Source organism: Miniopterus natalensis, chromosome 20 (genome assembly GCF_054644295.1).
Source record: "Miniopterus natalensis isolate mMinNat1 chromosome 20, mMinNat1.hap1, whole genome shotgun sequence".
Taxonomy (NCBI): Eukaryota; Metazoa; Chordata; class Mammalia; order Chiroptera; family Miniopteridae; genus Miniopterus; species Miniopterus natalensis.
The window spans coordinates 20,748,021-20,763,135 of record NC_142100.1 but is presented as its reverse complement, the minus strand read 5'-3'; the positions used below and the strand labels follow the sequence as shown (position 1 = coordinate 20,763,135).

Below are 15,115 nucleotides of genomic sequence, written 5' to 3'. Positions count from 1 at the left end.
TACACTATATGCGCTCCCTTGTATAAAAATGCAAGGTAAAATGTATTCTTCGGTGGGTTGTAGCCAAATGATTTCTGAAAACTACCTGGCTAAAGCACAGGGAAGGGGGGGAAAAAAGAGACTAACAATTTTAACAAATCAAAGAGGATGACTTTGGGATCTTGTGATCATACGATGCTGGGAGGATTCCTTTCATTGCTGTCTCTAGCTTTTTAGACTCTTGATTACTGAGCATCAGTCATTTAACCAAATCAATAAAAGAACATGAAGGAAGGGACACGAAACATGATTGGAGGCCTTGCTGGTGTTCGCAGGGTTCACGCCACACCTGTACCCCAAGGCACCATTCAGTGACGCCCCCTCACGTCACACACCTGTGTGCCCTAAAGTGTGCACACTCAAATCTTCTTCCTTACAGGGCGGGGTTACATGGAGTCTGAAATTTCAAGGTCTGGCAGAAAATTCTCTCTTCCACCAATAAGCATGGAAGCATCTTGAAAGTATGGATTTTTGCTTAAATTTGACTCTCCTATTGGTCTCTACCTTGATTCAATCTCAACCAGTCAATTTCAACGCAAATGCAACTGACAGGATGGATAAAGTGGGGGTGGGGGAAAAGAAAGCAGAAGACCAAGGATGGCTTCCCAGGGGGCCCCTGCCAAGCTCCTTCAATGCAGATCTTCAGTTTAACTGCAGGCGATCTAATCTGGCCCAGAGGCTGAGGCCAAATGGGGTAACTACTCCTTCCCAGGCTAGAGATGGAGGCCTCTTAGAAATAAGCAATAATAGCCCATTTGACTATTTCCTTTTATTGATAAAACAGCCTGCTATGAAGCTGACAAGCCTCCTGGGAGACAATTTTAGATCTAGCTGATTTAATTTGATGGATGCTTACGCTGGGTCTGAACTTGGGCCTCAAACAATGACAGAGAGGGCATCAGAGCACTTCATTTGTGACAATTTCCTCTTTCTCTCAGAAAATACATCCTTCAGAGAAAAGTCAACAGAGCCGTTCAGGCAACAACCACATGTGGCCCATGACCAGGTTTATAGGACGTAATCAAAAGGCGGGGAGAGCAAAAACCCATAGCCTCAAAACTGATCGGAAGCCAACTGACCTGGGGTTGGGATTCCTGCATGACGGGCTTCTAAAACAACTGTCTGGCCGAAGGTAGTTTTCTGCCATCACTTTTAAGAAGCCCTGTTTTCCATGGCATCTTCATCTGTGAGCCTGGTAGAGCCCTAGTTTCTGGACCTAGGAAGGCTGTCTCTTTCTTTTTTCTGAGAAGATGCTCTGAGGCAGTGAGCTCATCTGACTAAATTAAGTCATGACTTGCTGCTGTGCTAGGCTCCCAGCAGCCATTAGACACAGCACATTCCAACCAGCAGCAAGGCAGGATTTAAAGACTAATTTCCCCACAGATAAACAGCAGTGACACAGGCTCTATTTTATACCCTCCTCCTTCCAAAGGGAAGGATAAGATGCTCGGCCACCGCCCTCCCCAACTCCAACTGAGCAGAGAGAGAAACGTCTTTCTCTTCCAATGTGAAAGGGTTTGAGGGACTACAGGCCAACCCCGGGGAGAAAAGGCTAATGACACAGCCCTAGACACACATGAGGACTCATTAAATGTGGATTAAATTACTTACGTCTCCTCTTTCTTCCAGTGGTTGGGTGTTCATACAGGGACGAAATATTATCATACAATGCATTACATATAATTCTGGTTCGATTTTTAAGTGTCTCCTTTAGCAGCTAAGAAATGTTACCTGGCTGTCTTCCTACCCGTCCAGCCAACTCCAGAAAGTGTACCAGCCTTTGCCTTCACTCTTAAATATTCATTTCATTCCTAACTCCATTTTTTCCTCCTATAGTCTTATTTTCTCTTTGCCTTTTCTTTCTTATTTATCCTGTTACACTGTTTTGTATCTTTCTAAACTGCTTTCAATACATTTTGAAACAAACCAAATATTGGGGGCTTGTGGCATCAACCATGTTTAATAAGTTCTCATAGAGACAACAGAAATTCAGATTGCTGTTGGTATCTGAACTTGACATCAAATCCTGGAAAATCTGGGAATCACAAGCACCTTCTACATGTTACTATGTTAGCCCCAGAATCCTGGAAGTCCCTGTGTCCCAGACTGGTCCATAAAGACCCTGGCACTGTCCAATAATGTTCCCAATTGGGTTCAGATGATGGGCTCTCCAAACCCAACAAAGGGAGCATAACTTCTAAGAATGAAACTAGTTTAAAAAATAAACCATATCATACCAGATGCATACATAAGACACAAAGCAGAATCTACAACTTAAAAAAAGAGGAACATAGATAAGGTTAACCAAACAAATTAGAAATATGGTAGAAAGACTACCATTAAGTTTAAGATTATTATTTGTTTAATGATTATTGAAAATCAAAGTGGGGGATCTAAGTAAACAGACTTTGGCTAAAACTTAAATTCAAAATATAACGATGCGTACGCCTGAAACGAATATTGAATGTCAACTGTAATTGAAAAAAAGAAAAGAAAAAAAATAATGATGATTATTTTAAAAAGAGGGAAGATACATAACTAAAGGAAGACCTTTTTGAGATGCTAAGGAAAGCTCAGATATTATCGACTGATCACAAACACTAATTCCAATGAAGGAGAGGCCTAGGTAAGCCAATTTCTGCCCATTCGACATCTCTATAGATCGTTTTTTTCTCTCTTGTAATTTCTAAGAGTGAGCAGCCATCTGAGGGGCCACTCCCCAGGCCTACCGTGAGCGCCTGGATCTCCTCTTCTGCCTCTGCAGTCGTCTCCTCCAGCTCTGTCTTAGCCTGGCGGAGCTGGCTCTCCAGGGCCGCCCGGGCAGCCTGCAGGGCCGTCAGCTGGGACTCGCGCTCTTGCAGGGAGAGTTGCAGCTCTGTGAGCTGGCGCTTTAGCTCCAGTTTCTGCTCCTCGTGCTCAAGGCTGACCTGAGACACAGAGAGAAATGCTCAGTTGACCTTAACTGTAAAGGAAGCCAGGATGTGACCTGCTGTTCAACGTCTGTATGAAACTTGGTCATGGAATCAAATTCTTCAGCACTTGACTGAGGGGGAAAAACTAAACAGGTGTGACTTCTATGAGTCTCAAAAATCGACAGGAGTAAGCAAATGTGAGAGGATGTATATAAAACCAACCCTTACTTATAATATTCAAACGCTCAGGAAGGTTTCAAAAGGAAAACCACACAACAATCTCCAGTGGACATTATAACAAGTGCTCTTATTAGAAAAGCATTAAAAAGTAAACAGATATAAATAAGATCATATTAGTAATAGGAATACCTTTGAATCAGAATACAAATGGAACAGACTGAATTCTGTGTATTTTAAATATTCTTGCTCTGACTTGTTCCCATTAGGTGACCAGTACTAATGTCACATGAACATCTTCCTTCTATCTGCCCATCTAACCTATCTACTCAGCGTTTCATTCATTCATATACGAAAAACTTAGTAACTTCTATGTAAAAAGGAAAATGGAGATAAAAGGCAATATCTGCCTTCAAGTTGAGAAGAAAAATGAAAACCGCCCATTATCATATATTGTGGTCAAGTGCAAGGGTCAGGACATGCAGGGACCTGATGCAAACACAGCTGGGGGTAGCAGAGGTACCTGCATCTGTGTTGGAGAACACAGGAAGCCAACAAGCAGCTTAGAGAAGAAAGAACATCCCATCCAAGGGAAGCACGGCAACCAAAGGCATGGAGATGAGGGAGATCATGGCACATCTATTGACCTAACAAGCACTGACAAGGCTGTCCCAGGAGCCAGACTCTGTCGGACATTGAATACCAAGCAAGTAAGAGATGCTTGCTGCCCTCAGAGAGCTCACTATGCAACAGGGACTGCCAAGAGGTACACAGGGTGATGGCTAAACATGGAAGGCTGTGGGGACACAAAAGGGACATCAGATCCAGCTCCAGAGGATAGAAGGTTCCCCAGAAAAGGTAACATCAGAGTCCCAAAGGCCATATGGGTGAAGGGAAGAAAGATTTACCACACACTGAGCCCAGGGAACCAACAGAATTTAGTGGTTAGTTCAAATGGGGCAGGGAACTAAGGACAGAGGTGAGTCAAAGGTGAAATCTGCGTTTCTGGGCAGGTCCATTACACAGAGTGATACCATTGGTTAGGACAGAGAACATGCGAGGATAGCCAGTCTGAGGAGAAAGTTAAGAAATTCAGTCTTGTCCGGCCAGAGTGGCTCAGCGGCTGAGCATCAACCTAGGATCCAAGAGACTGCGGTTCAATTCCCAGTCAGTGCACATGCCGAGCTGTGGGCTCGAACTCCAGTGGCGGGCATGCAGGAGGCAGCCAATCAATGACTCACCATTAATGTTTCTCTCTCTCTCTCCCTCTCCCTTCCTCTCACTGAAATCAATAAAGACATATTTAAAAAAATAAAGGCAGCACTGAAAGACAAAGATAATTTTTTAAAAAAGAAATTCAGTCTTGACGTGCTGAACTTGAGCAACAAGGGACGCATCAGGTAGGGATGTCTAACGTCTGCTGGGATGATGGGTCAGAAACTGGAGAAAGGTGTGGGTTGGTAAGTCAGGGGCAGCTGAAGTCAAGGCTGTGATCTCTCTCCAGTGAGGATGACGATGATGGTGATGGCAATGACAGTGACTTGAGAGCGGCAGATGTACTTACAATGAGCCAGGCACTGTTTTAACTCCTTTCATCTTCATAACAACCCAATGGGGGAGGTACTACGATTACCTCCATTTTGCAGATTAGCAAACTGTGGCACAGAGAGATCAAGTAACTGAGTAAATGTCACACTGAAAAAAGGGCGGGGCTGGTTCAAACCCAGGAAGCCTGGCTCCAACTATTTACTGTTTGCCTTATTAAAAGGCGAGCCCTCAGAGCAGGCTGCGAATCTACTAGCAGCCCTGGAAATTCCTGATGCCACTTGGCAAAACCATGAGAGGCAGGTGACAGCGAGGCAAGCGGAGGTGGGTGAGGATGGTGAACACTGACAGGAGAACCCAGGAGCCCTGCACGTTCAGGACTCCACATGATTTGCTGGAGAAGAGCTAACACTGCACATACTGGGTAGGGGAAAGCCTAGGGCCCTTTAAGGTGAATCAAACCCCAGGCTGCCCCCATCTCAATAGCAGCAGGTGGCAAAGAGAAGGTGGACCTGACTTGTTACATTTAAACCTAAACTCAAGAGAGCAAATATAGCCCTGAGCCTCTCACAAGCATTCTACATTTCTCCTACCATCCTTGGGGGACTAGCTGTATTAATTTAAGAACAAAGCAACACACCTCCCCTGGGGCATTTTAATTGCCCAGATGAGTTAGACAGCCACAGGGCAGGAGAGGTAAGAGAAACATTTCTGGAACAAAAAGGCAGGACAGCCAGCCAATGTTCCCATGCTCAAAGAAATCTACCTGAGTTATTTACACTCACACTCTTAAAGCTGACCCTGGGGGGGGGGGGGGAGGTAGGGGGTGAAACTTACTGAAGAGTAAAACTATCGCCTGGATGATAAAAGTTAAACCATCACCTAAGGCTTCTGGATGACCTAGAAAAATGGTTCTCAAACTCCAGAAGTGTAAGAATTTCCTGGGGTGCCTGTTAAAAATGCAAACCCCTACTCTCCACCCCCCCTCACCCCAATTCCATTCCAACAGGCTGAGGGAGGAAGATGCCCAGGAATCTGCATTTTAATCGATATACCAGGTGGTCCTAATGGAGGGTCCACACCTTGACAACTCCTGTCCTTTGGAGAACTGGCTTCATTTTAACACTCCAGTATAAACTAAGACTAAGACATGCCTAAGCATGAGTATTCCCCAAGGTTTAGTCCTCAGGCCTCTGCAGGCATAACAGGCTTTTCCTTAAGAGTGACTTTCTGCTCTTTGAAGAATTCCATCACAAACATTTGAGCACGGTATTTCCACTCCCAGCCTGATGTCCCACTTCCAACAGCTACTCTCCGGAACTACAGTCTCACCTCTACAAGTGCCAGATAACCCTGCTTGCTAGGCTGACAGTGCCCAAGATCAGGGACTGGGTCTGTCTTGTCACATCTGGTTATCAGGCCACTAACTGGCACACAGCAGGCATTTAATAAATACATAGTGAGTAAGTACATGAATGTAACTTTGTTACTTCAATCAATCTTACCATGTTACAACCAACTAGGTTGTACTTTCTTCCCAAAAACCTGGCTGTCCTTCCCAGCTTCCTTATACCTCTGAAGAGAACCACCTTCCATCAAACAAACCTAACATTTGGGTGTGTCATTTAATCTGCCACTGTCATTAAGCCATCCTGTGTAGCCAACACTGTGCTCAACTCTGTGCATGGGCTGGGTCACGTGACCCTTGATAAATCGAGATGAAGGAGGAACCACTCTGTCCCCATGTGAAGATGCACCGATTACATAAGCCCCACATGACCCTGGGAGGGAGATGCGTTTTCATGGCTGCTTTACAGATGAGGAAACTGACACACAGAGGGAAGGCAGCCTGCCCAATGTTAGAAAACTCATCAGAGATGGAGATGGGAGTCTAACCCAGACTCCTGTGCCCTTCTCCATGCACAATGCCTCTCTCATGAGCACTGACTTATATCTGACACCTGGCTGGTTTGGGGGACCTCGAGTCCTCCAACAAATCCTCTGGGCGATCGCCCTCACTCTCACCTCCCTCAACCTTGTCTCCAGCTCCAGCAGACGGTTCTTGTCGCTATGGTCTTGGTGGCTGATTTTTTCCAACTGCTCCTCCAGCTTTCGGTTCTGGGCCTCCAATTTCCCAGCCTGTGTCTCCAGGTAGAACTTCTGTTGCCTGAGTTCTGAAATCATCTCTTCCTGGGCCTTCCTGGTGGGGGTGGTAAGAGGGACAAGCAAAATCAGTCTCGTCAGAAGTGAGCATGGCCGCTCGGAAGGGCAGACAGAAACAGAGTAAGAGATGTGTCTCATATAGTAAGTGGACCATGGTCACTCCCAGATTAGCTCTGACCTGACCTGGCCTTGTGTGCATGATCCTCGCATTTAATCCTCACGGCTCGGAGTCCCTCGCCTATGGTATTAAGTATGGTCAAGGGGAGTGCAAGAGATACGAACATTTCACTCTTGGTAGACCCTTTTTTTTTGAGTCTGTATAGGAGGCAGAAAGGGGCCCCCTCAGAATACAAGAATACCCTAACAACTCTTTCAGGTGGGCCCTGGGGAAGAAAGGGCGATGAGAAGAAGGAATGCTAGTCCTTCTGCTCCTCTGTGAGCCATGCTCACCTCCCCACCAGACTGCTCTGAAGCATCAGAAACCAGAATGACACAAAGACCAAAAAGTAGTCTATCAGGCTGGTTTAAACTAAGATGGGAATGTTTTAGAAGCTCTCTGAAGAGCTAGCTAAAGGAAAAAAAACACACTCTGGAGATTGTAATTTAAAGATCAAAGTGCTCCTGGAACATGGAGAGTCCTTACTAAACCCCAAACTTCCTCTCCCAGGGCCTAACTTAATAACAGCAAAATAGATGGCCCGATTGGGCACACACAGATCACCTCTGGCTAATTACGGGAGGCAAGTCTGGGAACAAGGACTGCTGCTTTCCAAAAGCAAACTATAAATAGCCTCATTAGAGAGAGCAAAACACTCTATAATCTGATGGCAATTTGAAGCACTTAAGAAAACCTAGCTCAAAAGAGAAGACACGGTGGAATGAGACCACTTAAGAGAGGGCACGATTACATAAGTATGGAGTAGGGGGCTGGGCCAAACTACACAAGTAATTAAATCTAATCCAGCTCCACCAGACAGGGGAATGCAGTCTATGCCCCAGGAGAGGAGATCAAAGTGTAATCACACAGTTAGAATTTGAATACTTACATGTTCCTCTGGGTAAAAAGACTGCTGTTTGCTGCAAGTTTGTTGGCTTCTGACAGCTCCACAATCCTCTGTTCCAGGGATCTGATCTTGGAATCCATAGCATTGATCATCTGAAACACAGGGGACCTTTGAAACTGCAAGCATAGACAGTTCTCCCAGAACGAGAATAACATGGGCCATGTGGGCCAGGGTAAGGGTCTCATCTGAAACGCAGGCAGTCTGACCAGAGGTAACAAGGCACTCAACCAACCTGTACCCTGAGGATCCCAGATCTTACTGCTCAAAGTATAGCACTCAGTTGTTTTACCAAAGCAGAGATTACATGTCCCCACATTAGGTAAATGGCCTGCGTTAAAGACAGGCAGAAGGACCTATGCAGGAACCTGACATTCTGCAAGTAAGCGGGCCTCATTCAATCCCCGTCATCTACGTGTCACCTGAGCCTGCAGGAGCCTTGAACTTGAATCTGCAAGTTCATACTTCTCATCACCCATGGAGCTGTCCTTTTCTGAGTGAGTCCTTATCACCCAGCCACTACTGTCCAACATTCTCTGCATCAAAGTTTCCCAACTTAAGGAATCATAAAAACCAGGAGGGGTGATGGTTAAAAATATAATTTCCCATGAGGCTCCTTTAGTGAGTCTGATGTGGAAAGTCTCAGTAGGATCTGAGATAATATGCAGATTAACAAGCACTACAGGTGAGCCTTATGAGCAGCAAGTTTCTGAAATACCTGTTTACACTGCATTAGAAAGGAAAGAAATGGACAAGTGAAAAAGAGAAGACACATGAGGGAGACCAAGGGCTACTGAGCGTTCTGACAGGCAGCATTCTGAAGGACAATGTTCTAGCTGATGACAGATCAGCTCTTAGAGAAGCATGAAAAGGCGAAATTGGCCACCCTGAGTCGCCACCTCCACTGCTTTTACAAGAGGAAAGTTGCAGAGAGAGCCACCTGTAGCAACAAACTCCAACGGGTAAAACAGAAGGAATAATTCCTCCACTGAAATGGACTTGTCTCAGGTGTGTGACTCCTGGCACGGTCCACAGACCCTCCTTTGAAAACCAGCTCTGTGCTTTCTTATACCTACCGCCTTCTGCTCGCTGAGAATCTTGCCTTTCTCGTGGGCCTCCTCCTCGTGTCTCTGCATCATGTTCTCCAGGGTCTCCTTATCCGCCAGGTCCTTCTTTATCTGACTGTCCAACACCTATGAGAAACAAATGAGCAAGTTAGTCTCCTGAGTAGCAAAGCTGAGCAGGGAAGGCTAACAAAGGGCACTTGAGAAAAATGAGAAAAGGGAGGAGGGGGAAAAGCAGTGGAGAGGACTCTGGGGCAAAGAGAGAGGGATTGGGAGTCTGTTTCTCAGCTGAAATGAGGTTAAGAAATCTTACCATGAAATGGTAAGTAACCCACAGACTTGAACTAAAAAATTTTAAAATCAGCAGCCAAAAAGACTCAAGAGATATATCCAAAATGGAGGTGAACTCCAAAATGAGAGAGAAAATATGATCTCTGTACAGATCTTATCATTTGAAGGTATTACCTGGGGATAACTTTATCGTAGACAATGCACCAGTAGTTTTCAGAACTGCTTGCTCTTAATATATAGGAAATTAATCTAGATATCTCTAGGCTGTGAACGAAGAGACAGAAAGCTGAAGACCGAGGAAGTCTGTGTGACCAAGGTTCAGAAACAGCCAGGGACAAGAGGATTTTGCCCACCAGTAACGTAGGTGGAGAGTCAACAAAGAAGAAAGAAAAAATAAATGCCTCTCTCCTCTGTTCTTTCCTCTGATCAAGCTGCACAAAAAGTCACTGGAAAGAAAAACCTTTACTAGGGGAAGAGAAACGCTGCTCTAAGCACCTACAGTTTCCAAAAAGAAAAAATAAAACAGTAATGGTATCCCCATCCACCAGCTTGATCTAATGTTCCGCAAGCCCTACTGGTCACCAAAAAAGTGGAAAAGAAAGACGACATCATAACTTGCCCAAGCCTTTGACCACAGCCCTGTGTTTCTCGTCTGAGAGAATCCAGTCTGCTTTTCGGAATGACACCAACTATATTTGATACTGGAAAGCAAACTGAGAGAATTGGGGTCACAGATGGGATTGAAATCTGTCTTTCCCACAATGTCTATTGTGAAGGGACCTTTAGAGAGCATGGGGAACACTGTCCATAAAAGAGCCAGTTGGCAGGGAGGGGGTCCACATGATCAAGAAAGGAAAGAACAGATTTCAAAGAGGGCCTTAAACTAGAACCAACTGATGGAAAAAATAGAAGGCGAGTTGGTGGGGAGGGACAAAAGGTGGAGGGCAGGGTCATGGGAGAGGGAAGAAGCGCAATAGGATGAGTGGCCCGTTCTCTTGGATGTCAGTGCATGATTCTAAAATTATGAACAAGAAAAGGACAGGATCTAGGGTATGATCATAATTATAACTAAAATGGCCTTACAGAGGCTGGAACAGGAAACACAAAACAGAACAGGCTACAGAGAAATGGTTTCATAAAGATTCCAGGAGGGAAGACAGAAGAAAACATCTTTCCCTAACATTCCCCAAAGTTCTTTCCATCTAGAAGGCAGCAGAGACCACATAATACCTAGACCAAGTACGCTCTTTTCTTACGAGGTGCAAAAGCAATGAAGCACATTTTAAGGATGCCACTGCTCAAAAAAAGACCCCAGCTTTGGCAGTGATGGAAACCAGTAAGAGGTAAGGGTGGGCCACAAGGAACAAGCCTCAGTCAAGACAGAACACGGCTTTTTGACAGGAAAGTCAACATAATCACGCAAATCTCAGAATGAATTTTGCAAAGAGTTATTCTCATCATATAAAGGTGCCGACAGACTCCTTTATACATGTTCATAATTTTATGAAAGTTAGTCTATGCCAAAGATAAAAGTCTGGATGCCAGTAAGAATCAGAACCAAAAGGATGGGTATATAAAGTTTAAAATGCACTAAACTAAGTGCCATGCTAAAACACTTTGAGATTACTTCTGGGTTATTTTCCTATATTCCTTTTAATAAAAAAAATAACCAAAAGTAACACCCAGGGTTAACGAAAGAAGGTGCCGAGGTGGTGATGCTGATGATGCTGTGTGAGCACAAGCATGCTTAGCTCTCAAAAAAGGATCAGTCAACTCTCTGAGAATACCAAGCAAATCAATAACAGCATCATCACAAAAATTAAAAGCCTTCTTCACTGTCTGATTTGGAAAGGGAAGAAACAATATTTGAGATATACTGACCAATGCCTGATTCTCTAGAACATAAGAATTGAAGATTAGGTCCAAAAATCATAATAAAAATGTGATGCAATTTTAAAAGGAAATAGAGAGGCTGGCATCCATTTCTGGTCATTGAATTTATTAATAATAAATGAATTGAAATAATAATTTCAACAATTAAAATAATAGTTGAATGTATTATTTTATATGGTGGGTTAGATTAATTAAGCCACCTCTTCTACAGAGAATGACTTAAATAGCTAGATAAAATATAGGAAATATTTTCCCAAAAGCATATCAAAGCAGAAACTTAGAAAGGTAAAAATGGCACAAAGCAGTTTTTAACTTGAGGCATTTGCTAAACCAAATAAACTGAACTTTTATTTGTAATAGCCTCAAAGGATAAGAATACAGACAAGTCAAAGCACAGGGCCAGCCTCCAAGGCTGGCACATTTTCATTCAAGGTCTCAAAGAATCCCCATTAATAATTCTGCCAGGAAAATGAGCAGCTCACGAAGCACACAAGGAGACAGGCACCAAGAAAAAGAACCAAGAGCAGCAACAGAGCAAAAACAGACCTTCAGATACTTCAGATATTGGAATTATCAGACACAGATCATACAACAAGTATGTTTAATGCATTTAAAGAAATAAATAATAAGCTTAGAAATGAATGCATGAAATAGAAAAATTGTCTTAAAAATCTAGAAAACTTGGGAAAGAACCAAATACAATGTCTAGAAACAAAAAATACGGTAACTGAAATTTTAAACTCAGTGGGTAGGTTTAACAGCAGATTATACAGCTAAGAATAAAACAGAAAATATGTCAGAGCCCACCCAGAATGTAGCACTAACAGATAAAGAAATGAAAAACATAAACAAAGGATAGATTGGAGGTGATCTAACACATGCCTAATCAAATTCTCAAAGAAAAAGGAAAAAGAGAAGGGCAAGAGACAGTATTTGAGATATAATGATCAATAATTTTCTGGAATTGATAAAAAATACCAACATATTCAAAGCTCAGTATACCTCAAACAGGATACATAAAAATAAATCTACACCTAGACACACATCACAGTAAAACTTCAGAAAATTAAAAACAAAGCAAAATTTTAAAAAGAGTCAAGGGGCTAAGAAATCAATTACTTTAAAAGACAGCAACAGATCAACAGCTGACTTCTCAAAAGTGGTAATAAAAACCAAAAGTCAATGGAATGATAATTGCCAACCTAGAATTCTATACCCAGCCAAAATACCTTTTAAGGATGAGAATGAAATAAAGACATTTTCACACAAACAGAACAGAGAGCTTGTCACCAGGAGAACTTCACCAAAGAATTTCCTCAAGGATACACTTTAGACTTATTGAAGGGATCATTTCATAAATTATATAAATGTCTAAGCACTATGCTGTACACCTGAAACTAATACAATACTGTATGTCAACAATAATTGAAAAATTGAAAAACTTGTTTTTAAGGATATGCTTTAAACAAACAAACCAAAAAAGGATCCTAGGTCTGAGATGGAGGAAGGAAACTAAAAGCAAAGAATGTGGTGAATCTAAGTCAAAATTATCATGGACTGAATGCGAGTGGGTCAAAGAATATTTTAAAAATAAACTGAGATACAAAATGAACTAATTTTTAAAATAAAAATTTTTGAACCTCTGATATCCAAGCCCCCACACAGATAACACCCAAAAACCTTCCACCATGGCCTGAAGATGGCATATACCCCAGAGAATCCTTTGGTCGAGCAAGAAGTGGGCCACAGTGCCCAGGAAGAGAGAGAAGTTACGTGGTGCTATAGGAGGAATGCCAGGGAAGATAAGAACGTGTGTTTACTTTAATTTTTTCCTCATAGTGCTGCTCTTTTTGTTTCAGGTGGACCTCTAGGTGCTGAGCTGAGATCTGGGCCTCCCGGTGCTTCTCCTCCAGCTCCTGGACACAAAAGAACACACGGTCAGGTGTGCAAAGGGCAGGACATAGCCAGTGTATGTAGATATTCACAGGAAACATGACTTTGGCACAGGCACCATAGGCAACAGGCATCTGCTCCTTCATCACTAGCCCTAAGGCTCTTGGAAAGGAAACCACTACCAAGCCTTGGCACTGGGCTTCCCAAGCGCAAGTATATACACATATACACACACAGCTGGTGAACGGGGATCAGAAATCTGTCAATGTGACAGGTCAAACAAAGTCAGCTCTTCATATCTGCATAGAGAAATAAGAGTAACAAGGCAACATTTGAAAGTTTAGTATAGTGCAAAGCCCCTGACCACTATCTTGAGCCTCGAGCCATTTTCACTTCTATGAAACCTTAAATGAGAAAAGTAATTTTAATTTATTTTAAATTTAAAATTAATTTATTATAAAAAAATATTTTATACTTTCCTCATCACAAAGTGATTGCTCAAGAACCCTAGCTGAGAAGGAAACTGATGTAACAATTCAAACACTTTGAGTTTTAAATGATTACTTCAACTGGCTGGTATGCAGAATATGTAAATGGAGACATTCATATGATCTAATGTTTATATCAGCAATTTTCAACCGTTTTCATCTCAGGGCACACATACACTAAGTACTAAAATTCTGTGGCACACCAAAAAAAATATATTTTGCCCATCTGACAAAAAAGCAAAAAAACAGGTGTAATTTTGATTCATTCACACTGGACAGCTATTGTTGTGTTGACTTGTCTTTTTTTTTATTTGACAACCTAGAAGAAAAGAGGTCAGTGTCTCTGACTAAATAGTCAAGTATTACATGTTTTAAAAATTCTTGCAGCGCACCAGTTGAAAATCGCTGGTTTATATGATACAAGTTAATGGGAACAAAGCAGAACATAAAACACACTGATAATGATGACGTAAATATGTATGCATATATATTATAGATGTGAAAAGAATTTGGAGTAATATAAATAGCTCAAATTTAGTGTTCTCTGCATTCTTTTATTAAGTAGTCTGCTTTTAAACAAAATTGTAATTCATTTGAAAATTATACCAATTCATTTGCCAATGTATTATAAACCGATTTATAAAAGGCAGCATTTAATTCACTGAAACACTCTCTAAATGCAGATATCATATCTGCATCTACATTAAGTCTTATGAATCTAGACCCATTACTAATTACTAATATAAAAGGTTATTGCTCCAAAAATAACAAAAAAATAAACAAAAAAGTTATTGGTTATTACTCCAAGTTTTCATCTCTTCACACTATTATGAAATTTTTCTTTGAAGTGGAATTAATTATGAGAATTTTGAAGAATGAAGAAAGTATACAGGATATGTCCATAAAATGGGGAAAAAATACTTTCAAATTCACATGCACATAAAATGTTACTGATTAAGCTTTTGAAATTCTGAAGTCTGCAAGCGTTGGCTTTGCTTTGAGGGGCCAGTGAAGTGTTCAATTTTAAGACCAGGTACACAAGATCTGTTGCAATCTAACAGATGTGATCTTGAAAAGTTGAACATGAACAAGATTTTAATTAATAAAAACATAATTTAAAGGTCTGATGTACTAAATGATCCTCTGCAATGACTTCTTTTATTAAAGCAAAAGAATTTGCTATAATGAGAACCCCAATTATTTGCGTTGAAAGTTCTTACCAGGATAGCAAATCTTTTAAAGCAAATGACATTTTGGGATCTGTTTCCAAGCATCATCATTACATAAATGGAATTAAAGACCACCTTTGCCCATGTCCTAGATACTTCGCAGCCTAAGCACAGGGTTCTTGAGCAAAATGCACCTTCCGATAAATGAAGTCACAAGCACAAAGGAACTCGAGCAGGTGGCAAGATACATTCGGACAAAGAAATATGTTTACTTTTTCTTTACGTTATAAATAACTTGATAATCATCTTTTCGTACTTTCAGTCCTCATAAGATTGCACAGGAATGGAAATCAGAATCTAAAAGAGGTTGAAAACTCAGATACCTGAGAGTGACAACTTTAAGACCAAATTTCTGGTCTA

The 15,115-nt window shown here is 41.9% G+C and overlaps 1 protein-coding gene across 2 annotated transcripts in view; it reads right to left on the bottom strand.

Moving 5' to 3' along the window:
- The window catches only part of CIT (citron rho-interacting serine/threonine kinase), a 121,871-nt gene that overhangs the window by 39,597 nt on the left and 67,159 nt on the right, over positions 1-15,115 (bottom strand). For both annotated transcript variants that reach the window (XM_016201606.2, XM_016201607.2), the window contains exons 18-22: positions 12,966-13,061; positions 8,974-9,090; positions 7,883-7,992; positions 6,699-6,873; positions 2,769-2,966 (exon numbers count right to left, since the gene is read on the bottom strand). In XM_016201606.2, coding sequence (XP_016057092.1) covers positions 2,769-2,966; positions 6,699-6,873; positions 7,883-7,992; positions 8,974-9,090; positions 12,966-13,061 — 696 coding nt within the window. The remainder of the gene's footprint in view (positions 1-2,768; positions 2,967-6,698; positions 6,874-7,882; positions 7,993-8,973; positions 9,091-12,965; positions 13,062-15,115) is intronic.